Genomic DNA, 10,425 nt, shown 5'->3' on the forward strand with positions numbered 1-10,425 from the left:
TTCAAACAATATAGCGTAAAATAACTATTAAGTTGAGAGTTGGAAGAAATTAAGGATACATCCTATGAAGAAGCCATTTCATATTCATCAAATATTGTGGACTTCAAAAAAAAAAAGAAAAAAGTTGAAGGAAGATTCCATTTATATTCAATACAAAAATTTGGAAAGGAAGGTTATAGTTGTGACTTTGAGGAACAAATGAATTCGGGGTTATAAAGGAAGGTCTCAGAAGGGGATATTATTTAAAATATTTGTGCTTAAGTTCATGATGGATAGGGAGTGTGCACAGGGTGAGGAGTAAATTGACCGTGTTGGGGCAATAGAATCCCAATATTGATAAAGATCTGAGGGAGCCCCAAGTTGAGCGTGTCCAAACTTGAGAAGCAGTAAATCTACCATCCACATCAAAATTAAACATGTTCCTAGTGGGTAGGGAGTGTGCACAGGGGGTGGAGTAAATTGGTCGCGTTGGGGCAAGAGAATCCCAATATGGATAAAAATCTGAGGGAGCCTCAAGCTGAGCGTGTCCAAACTCGAGTAGTAGTAAATCTACCATTCACTATGAAATTATACACCCTATTGTAGTACTAGCTAAAGAAAAGTTGTTAAAAATATGCATCTTTAAGAACTTTTGATTTCGAGACAGAGGAAAGGAGTACGACATTCACGATCAAAGTGGTAAAACATTTCCTCACCTTTTCTTATTTCAAATTGTAAGAAGGATTCTAACATGTATACCATGTGTCTACATCGTGCCTTCATGCATTAATATGCTTGCTTTGTGTCTTCTTTGTGTCTTCCTGCATTTGTGTGTCTACCTCGTGTTTGCATTGTGTCTTCTTGCATTAATGTGTCTACTTTGTGTCTTTATTCATAGACCATCATATAGTAACATGTGTACTTTGCAAGTATTTTAACACATATGCAGGGAAAAGAATGAGTTTGAGTTATAAATTGCTTAAGGACAAGCAAATTCGAGAGGGGTGGATTGTGATATCCCCACTAGTAAAAGATCTATATAATTAAATCAATAATTACTATATAAAGAGAGATAATATACCAAATAATGATATATTATAATATGATACAATATATTACATAATAACAATGTAATGTTCTAATAATGAAATAATAATCAATTCTATAATATATAATTTACATAATAGTTAAATTAAAATCTAAATATATAAATTGAAGATTAAATTTTTTTACATATATTCATAATATCAATATTAATTAAACATTATTACTAATAGTAGATAATAATTATAATACTAATATTAATAAACAAATATAATAAATTAAATGAAGGGACATACCCCCTCTCTAAATAAGATATATAATAATATTATACACCAAAATGATGGGATCATCAACGAAAGAAATGGGCAAGAATTGAAAAGATTAAGTAATGGCAGACAAGGGTCATTACACTGTTTTTTGAGGACTTACGCACCAGTTTTGGCCTTTATGGGTGAGTTATACACCATTTTGGCTGAGTTATACATCATTTTGAGCAAGTTATACATGGCTTTGACATGGATGTACACTGCTTTTGGTATAGTTGTACATATTTTTTGGCATAGTTGCACTTGTACATGGTTTTTGGCATAGTTGTACACAAAGAACCAAAACTTAGAATTGGCAAGGCCAACTCGACTCGTGAATCAGATTGGAATCGACTATGAATTGGCAAAGTGAAAACCTTCAAACTCTAGAGATTGTAACGATGTAAAACTTATTTCGTGCACCCTTTATTGAATATAACTTAAAAACACTATAACATCATCGAATAGACGCTAACATACAAAAACAAAGACCATAAATGATAAATCCATCACATATGTAAAATGTAATTTGTAATTTGTAGCTGAAGTAAATAGAAAACATAGGATCATATGACATAGATATATAGAATTATAAATGTTGTCAAATCATAAATGTATGTAAGATGAAGATCCATAAAACCAATGACATAAAATCATAAATGTATGTAAGATGAAGATCCATGAAACGTATGTCTATCTGTAAACAAAATGAAAAGACAAGTCTGTCTGCTCTAGCTCAAGTCTATTTCTCTCTTTTTCTCTCTTTTTGTCATACTCAACAAATAGAAGGCCTTTTAGAGTTTTAAGAAAGAGAAATGTGAAAAAGAATTATTAAAAAAGTTGTATTTTTTTTTATGTTTTTAAGTTGCCCAATTGGGCTGCCCAATTTTTCCAGCCGATTCATGGCAATTCATGCCAAGAGATTGCCAATTTGATTCACCCATTCACAAAAAATCACTTGGCTTGAATCGAACTGCTGAATCATGTGAATCGTTGTGATTCTCGTTACTTTCGTTGTACATTTTTTTACCTCTTCATGTCATGTGAGGTGAAACATATTCAAGAGTAAGGTTGTTTATCCGAGCTTCAGATTTTTACAAAGACAATGACTTAATGACCAAGTTATCAGAATCATGCATATAGGCCTATAAATGGGGTCGGGGATGGTCTATGTGTTGGAATCATCTGCTATTGCACCAAAAGCGCAAACTTTCAGTGCCCGATACAAACGCCAGATTTAACCCAATCCAAGGGAGGTAGTTAAGCCATGTCACGAATCTCCAAGGAGGTACTGACCACTGAGTCAGCAATCTCCCCCTTAGCACTGACTGAGCCTTCAACACCCATTGAAGGAAGACTTGAACCCATGACCCAAGGCTTTGATACAAATTGTTGGAGTCATTTGCCATTGCACCAAAAGCTTGAACTTTCAATGCCCGATACAAATGCCAGATTTAATCTGACCCATGGGAGGCAGTTAAGCCATGTCACGAATCTCCAAGGAGGTGCTGGCCACTGAGTCAACAACACTATGTTTTTCCCTGGGTTCCCACAGGGTTCTGCCCAGGCTGATCCTGGGCATTTCCAGTTCCACGGGTGTTCAAAAAAGGGCTGTGAAATGGGAAAAAAAAAACTAAATAAATAAATTGAAACTGAATAAAGCCCCCTCGACCACAATTCCGCCCTGCCTTTCCTTATATTAAGACTTGAACATTATCATTTTTGCAAATTATGAATATAATATTATGAAGTATATAATTTTTAATTAATTGGTGATTATGGATTTATGAGGATCACTCTTTATAGTTATATAGTTATATTTTAAAATTTTGATGTTTGAACTTTGTACACAGTGTACACACTCTCACACACACATATGCATATACATATATACACATGTATGTATATATGCATATACATATATACACACACACACATATACGGATGTACCTGTACCCAATTACCCAAATCAGTAACTGAGCATAATGAAAATAGCTATTGCAATTGATTTTTTCAAAAAAGTTGGAAATATCTCAATTTTTTTGATAATATTACTTTTGTCTGCCAAAACTTCTTCATTTGGGATTAAAATGTGAAAGATGTGTTCTTTTTATTCATATGGATACCAAAATTTGTAGATTACTATAGAATTACCTGTTAATGGCATGACCAAAAGGTTTCAGGGTTCTTTGCAGGTGCCAAGATTAGGCATCTAGTTCATTGTCAGGTATGAGCATTGTCAATTAAAAAATTAATTTGAATTTTTCTTTTGCAAAACTGTTAACAGTGTGATTGTCAAGTTGCTCAGGGAACGTCAATACGGCACCGTAGGGGACATGATAAAGAAAATAATACGCCATTTGTGACCTTGCCTCTTGCACCTTCAACTCTCTATGACCTTGAGGAAAGGAACCACCTTTGTGAAGAATATGGCTTCACTCAGATTGGGGAGCCTGTTCCAAGTGATATAACTCTGAAGAATGTAATTGATACGCTGCCACGAGAGGTGGTTTTTTAGCCCTTAAACATTTTGTATTTTCTTAAAAGTTAAGATAGTTAAGACAACTCTACATGCATAGAACATGTAGCTAGAGCTTAATCAATGTTTTCCTTTTCTCTTTAAGGTCTTTGAAGTCAATGATATGAAGGCATGGAAAAGTGTAGGAATATCTGTCGCTGCTTATGCTGTGGGGCTTTATCTGATATCTAAATCACCTTGGTACCTCCTTCCTTTGGCTTGGGCATGGACTGGGACTGCTGTGACTGGGGTTAGTTTCCGTGTAATTTAAAGAATATGGTGTTTGTACTAGAATATTTTCACTACACCATCTATACTGTTTTTCTTAATTTTGTTAGTTTTTGTTTTGCAGTTCTTTGTGATAGGCCATGATTGTGCTCACAAATCCTTTTCAAAGAACAAACTGGTGGAGGATATTGTGGGAACTTTGGCTTTTTTGCCTCTGATATATCCCTTTGAACCATGGCGCATTAAGCATGATAAACATCATGCCAAGACAAACATGTCAGTAGGACATCTTTGCATCCAATCTATTTAAAAATTTAAGCTACATGTCTCTTCCTTATTTGGCAAGGGTTTTCATTTCCAAAGTAATACATGCTTTCCTTCGTTATATTGATTTTCTGTGCTCAAGTATTTGATGCTTTCTGACTTTCTATAATTTGTAAGTTCTGTTTTTGCTGAAACATCATTGAGTATTGAGCATGCAGGTTTTGTCATTGACCTTGGATTTTCCTTGAATTTTGGTGGAATTCAATAAATAATATCCATTGCGTGATTTATGTTGCTTGGCTTCAACTGTTTCAGGTTGTCATGAGAATTATTTTTTAGATGCTGTTTGGTATTCTTTAGTAAGAGTCAAGTTGATAAAGGAGCATTACAGAATTGATTATAAAGAATGAAGTTAGACTGGAGATGTATGGTCTGGCAAATTGCTTTTAAAACTCTAATTTATAATGACAAGCATTCTTTCTTGACTATCTGGATTCATATCATTGCCGATCAATGAAGGGTCTGTGTTCTTGTGCATCCAAGCCATTCAACCAGGAAATTCATTTCACTGAATTCTGAAAGTTCCATAGTTCTCCTGTGCACTTAGTGGTTATGGTGCTTATAGTACATTAAAAATGATAAAAGTATTTTTTTTTTCTCAATTTGGAGGGTTTCTATTGTTTAAATATGTGTATGCCTTTTTACACTGTCGAGTCTTTGAACTTTGTTTATTGTCCTTTTACTCAGACATGGTTTAGTAGTTCAATTTAATCAATCATCAATGTTATCTGTATATAGGCTGAAAGAAGATACTGCCTGGCATCCTGTTTGGAGGGAGGAGTATGAAAGAAACAAGGTTTTGGGGATTGCATTGACTGTTGGATTAGGTCCAATCCGTCCTTGGATGTCAATTGCTCATTGGTATGTCATATTGTTTTACAATGAAGCTTTTTTAATTTCTAGAAATCAGTTTAGTATTATATAATTTGTAGATGCATGGATGGGCCTATTATGCTTGTAAGCCTCTATTACACATATATATAATAATGTATCTGTTACTAATTAGTTATTACTTCTAATTGTCTGTTTTATAGGTTGCAATGGCACTTTGATTTGAAGAGGTTTAGGCCAACTGAACAAAGTAGAGTGAAAATAAGTTTGGCATGTGTATTTGCATTCATGGCCATTGGATGGCCACTGATAATATACAAGCTGGGTGTCATTGGTTGGATCAACTTCTGGTTGATGCCATGGCTTGGTTATCACTTCTGGGTAAGGATCTCTTCTTAAGCTTAGCTTGTCTGTTGATGATGTATGTGTTCTTGTAGAATTTATTGCCTCATTTCTAGTTCGACTACTGATTGTGGAAACCACAATATACTTTATATTGATATACGAGGAATAATGTGCTTTTTTTCTATTGATAGAATTTCTTTTCATCTTTTGCTTTTCTTCCAGTAAGTTTTTTGCCTGCTAAAGTAGGTAAAGCTATGATAAGTATGATTTTAATTATTTTATGTGGTTATGTTCTCTACCATTATGTACAGATGAGTACTTTTACAATGGTTCATCACACAGCACCGCACATACCTTTTAAGTCTTCAGATGATTGGAATGCGGGCCAGGCTCAGTTAGGTGGAACAGTTCATTGTGACTATCCTAGCTGGTAATTAAAGTTTTTTTTATAGAAAAAAAGTATTTGTGCTTATTTGGGCATGCCTCAATGTGTGTGTGTACAACATGCATGCAGTGTTGTGGGCAAGACTATAAGACTGTGACATATAGAAAGAGAGATAATAAGAACAAAAGATAGTAGCAAGAATTACAAATTTGCATACAATCTTACAAGGTATTGTTGGATAGACTTAAGCCAATCATTCAAAGCATGGTCAATAATTTCTTTGCCAATTCTTACAGTGTTCTTTATTTTTCTGATGATGTATCCTTGTATAATATAATTCTAAGTGATTAATCATTAGACAGAGACCTGTTTGATCATACCCATTGCAGTTGAGGCAATACAATTGATGGTTGCTTTGAAGTTTTGGGATGTATCTGTATACTACTTCTGGGTATGTTTAAGTCTAACAAAAGCAAGGGATGGATGTGGCCCACAAAGCAGCAAACAATTATGTTCCACTGCATTTCGGGGTTGGGGATGGGGGGACGGGATGCATCTCTGGGACGTTTGCTAGAGGGCCAAAAGTAGGGGATGGCAGTATACAAATCCATACATATATACATGAAAATTTCAAAATATATTAAATATATCATGCTTTAGAAAAAAGAAAACTTTTAATGATAACATTTATGGTGAATTCAGAAACTGTCTTGTCCGAGACACATAATAAGCTTGTGACTCCAACACTTGGATGCATGCATGAAACATAGATTCATCATAGTGCCAGCTTAAGTTAGAACCATTAGTTAATCTCAAAGCCCACATGGATTTGTGTCTACCATTCTGTCTTAAAAAAAAACATTGCCTTGTGTTGGTTATTAAACTGTTCCACGGCATTTTGGATATGGTGACAGGGACGGGGGAATGGAAGGGGACACAACTCTGGGATGTTCCTAGAGGGCCAAAAATAGGGGATGTGTCCCCATAGAACACAGGTAAAAAATCATTAGATGAGCCAAGAAACGTTTAAGAAGATAAAGTAAATCTTAATATTTATCTCTCTTGAATCTCCTTTTGACTATTTGAACCATATTGTTTTCCCTGTTTCAACTGCTGGAAGGAGTTTTTGAATAAGACAAAATATCTGTGTCATGATTATATGAAACACTGATGAACGTGAAATCCAAAGTCACACTTTGTGTGCCATTGATATTTATTATTCTTTTAATAAGAATATGTTATGTTTTTATTTTCCATATTCACTGTCTTTGCCACAACTGATTTGAAAGTCTTAATGGATTTTCTATGGTATACTGTGACGAATGATGGGCATATGTGGCGAATACTTGCCACTGTTTTCTGGTGGGGAGTAACTTGCCAATTTTTTGAAGAGCTCAAAAAAAATCCTCACCGAGTTTGGGAGTAAAACTTGCTAAATGTGAATCCATTCATTTTTTGGCCTTCTGTTTGGTGTTTTCAATTTTTTTGATGGTACATTTAAAAAAATTATGAAATAAAGCTGAGAGATATTTAGTTAGAGGAAACTGACTTTGATGCTTTGACTTTCCAACCTGTACACTTGAGTTCCATAAGTGAGCACACTTTTAGTTATCAGCTATCTATTTTATCAGGGTCTGCATGATTTTTCGATTTTGTACTCAATTTTTTCAATGTTACCAGTTCAATCCTCTTCCAGGTTGGATCCAGTCTGGCCTAGATTCAGATTCAGGTTTGGTTAAGCAGAGGATGTGAATAAGGTTCGAAAATCTTTGCGTGGGTTGTCTGGGATGATGCTGCGATAACCTGCTACAAGTTTCAACATTTTTCTTTGCAACTGCTATGAATTTTGACCTTTTTCCCTACAGCCATGACAAATTTCACCGTTTCCCCGCAGCCACAATGAATTGTAGCATTTTTCATGTAACTATGAATTGTAGCATTTTTCATGTAACTTTGACACTTGCATTTCTGCAATATACCTGTTTTCTTTTTGCACTGGGGAAAATGAATTAAAACTATGTAAATAAATTCGTGGAAGGCTATCTCTTCACTTGTAACAACAACCTAGCTCAGTCAAATAAATTACTATTAGCTTACTGTCTTATCAGAAAGGCCATGTTATGCTTTCGCTTAGGAAGCGACTTTTAGGGCTGCAGATCACTGGGTTATTACTCTTAAGTACTTTTGTTTTATTTGCATTTAATCTGTAGATTATTTATAATACTAATTCATTTAATGACCATAAGCAGTTAATGTAATATAGAATTAATATTGTGAAAACAAGGCATGTCAGATTGATAAATATACTGACATCTAAATGGTGTGATTTTGCAGGATTGAGATTTTGTGTCATGACATCAATGTGCATATTCCTCATCATATATCACAAAGGATTCCAAGTTACAACTTGAGGCTAGCTCATGATTCTCTCCGGAAGAATTGGGGCAAGGTATCTGTGCAGTCAGCCATGTTTTCAATTCAATGCAGTTAAATTTGACTCATATGGTCATGTTCTAAAAATAGTGTCAGGTAGAAACACTGATTGATTTCATTATTGCCACAGTATCTTAATGAGGCCAAGTGGAACTGGCGTTTAATGAAGACAATCATGACAAGGTGTCACATTTATGACAGAGAAAAGAACTATGTTGCATTTGATGATGGGGCACCTGAAGAATCAAAAGTCATTGGGTTTCTAAGAAGGGTGATGCCCAATTTGGCCTAAATATTCATACCAATCTATTGAATCATTTTATACTGGTAAATACCTGCCTGAGGCGCGTCTAATTGTAACATTTTGGGGTCGTTTTCTCAAAAGCCATCTTTTTCCCCTGATGTAGCTGACATTGAAGATCACTAACAGAGTGGAATAGTTGTCCAAGAAATTCGTGGTGATTGTATTAATTTTTTAAAGGGAGAGAGCATTAAATTTTTGTAATTCGATGCCCATTGACAAGGGCCATATATCTTATAGTTTCTTTCTCTGCGATGAATGGCTCAAAAGATCATGTTATGATGGGTTAGAATTTTGTGACAGCAACCCATTGCAAATTCAAAGTTAGTAGTACATTCGTTAGTGTTCTTTTATAGATATTTGAGTGATTATATATTAATTTGGTGACAAATTCCTTCTAATTACTCTAGTGTGCAACATTTTACATCACAAAATTCCTTTATACATGAAATATCCAATTCCTCTGCGGAAATCACTTTATTCATATAAATTTGTTTATGTTTGGTAGCTTTGGTAGGATAAACCTGTGATATATATATATATCTATGAACTATCATTATATTAATTTTATTGATGAATATACATGTCCCATGAAGGGACGTGTCTCCTGTTGGTTTATTTTTTATACAAATAGAAGAGGTCGCTGCCATTTGAAAAACACATACCAAACATTATGGCAATGCCATTACAAATTCAATGATCCTGATGAAAACCAACATGGTATCAGAGCAGGTTCTTTAGTAGGTCTGTGAAATTTCAAAAATATTTTGCAGAGGTACTAAATAGGATGCATTAGAAAACCAAAAGACTTATCAATGATGCATAATAACAATTGATAACAATGAACATTTTTATCATTGGAAATTCATCTGTGTGAAGGGAATAATTCACTGGCGGAAAACATTATGTTCTACGGTTAGGAATGGAGGATTCATCGTAGAAGGCTCCAAATTGGATCTGCATATACCATTCGATAGCCATCGTTAAAATCAGAGAATGCAAGAGGTCCTTATTCAAAGGGTAACTCACTACGCTTGCATTCGAAAATGGAAAGAAAGAATAAGTTTTAGATTTAGCGATTCAACTTAGTAATTAATGAATTGTGAAGGAAGTCAAATATCGCCAACATTTCATAGAGAACTGGCAAACTAAGTTGACACCTATATACAAACAAAATTGGCTTTGTTCGGGACTCATAATATATTCAAAGATTAATGTCATAGTTGCAAAACAAGACATACAACTGCAAATCTTGGCAAGTGCTAGAACTACCGTAAGTAGAACTCTTTTTAAGTCTGACATCAAAAGGAATATATGGCCATCCTTGGGAAAGTAGTGAATGGATGTCCTCGTATTTCTAAATGTTGTAAGTGACTTTATTTTAAGAAGATCAAATAGGAACAAGTGGGATTCAACAAGAAGTGCAATCAAATATAACTATTCGGTGAAAGCTACGAGCCAGGTCTTAAAAAACGCCGCTAATCATAAATAAAATATCTGACGTAGCTCGTATTAAGTATTGATCAGAGTTTTATTCAAAATTAGACACAACTGTGGAACAATTTAAATGTAGGGACAAAGCAAACTGAGCGCTCTGAATTCCTTCCAAGATCCATACTGGAACCCGATGAAGCGTCAAGAACGATCAAATTCCCGATGACAAAGACCGAATACCGTAGTGATTTTATGAGTATGAGTATGCTAAGACATCAGGAGTCCCAATTCTCATTAC

At 34.7% G+C, this 10,425-nt stretch overlaps 1 protein-coding gene across 2 annotated transcripts in view; it reads left to right on the forward strand.

Annotated features, from left to right (window-relative positions):
* FAD6 (fatty acid desaturase 6) overlaps nt 1–9,094 on the forward strand; it is a 31,544-nt gene extending 22,450 nt beyond the window's left edge. The window contains exons 3-11 of one of the 2 annotated variants that reach the window (XM_089807285.1): nt 3,512–3,555; nt 3,637–3,834; nt 3,953–4,096; nt 4,199–4,350; nt 5,137–5,259; nt 5,433–5,610; nt 5,886–6,004; nt 8,294–8,408; nt 8,523–9,094. In XM_089807285.1, coding sequence (XP_089663411.1) covers nt 3,512–3,555; nt 3,637–3,834; nt 3,953–4,096; nt 4,199–4,350; nt 5,137–5,259; nt 5,433–5,610; nt 5,886–6,004; nt 8,294–8,408; nt 8,523–8,684 — 1,235 coding nt within the window. In that variant the 3' untranslated portion in view covers nt 8,685–9,094. The remainder of the gene's footprint in view (nt 1–3,511; nt 3,556–3,636; nt 3,835–3,952; nt 4,097–4,198; nt 4,351–5,136; nt 5,260–5,432; nt 5,611–5,885; nt 6,005–8,293; nt 8,409–8,522) is intronic. The other variant, XM_089807286.1, reaches the window with a different exon arrangement.
* Nucleotides 9,095–10,425: the final 1,331 nt, after the last annotated feature.

Source organism: Cupressus sempervirens, chromosome 10 (genome assembly GCF_028749045.1).
Source record: "Cupressus sempervirens isolate cs-2001-9-10 chromosome 10, ASM2874904v1, whole genome shotgun sequence".
NCBI classification, from domain to species: Eukaryota; Viridiplantae; Streptophyta; class Pinopsida; order Cupressales; family Cupressaceae; genus Cupressus; species Cupressus sempervirens.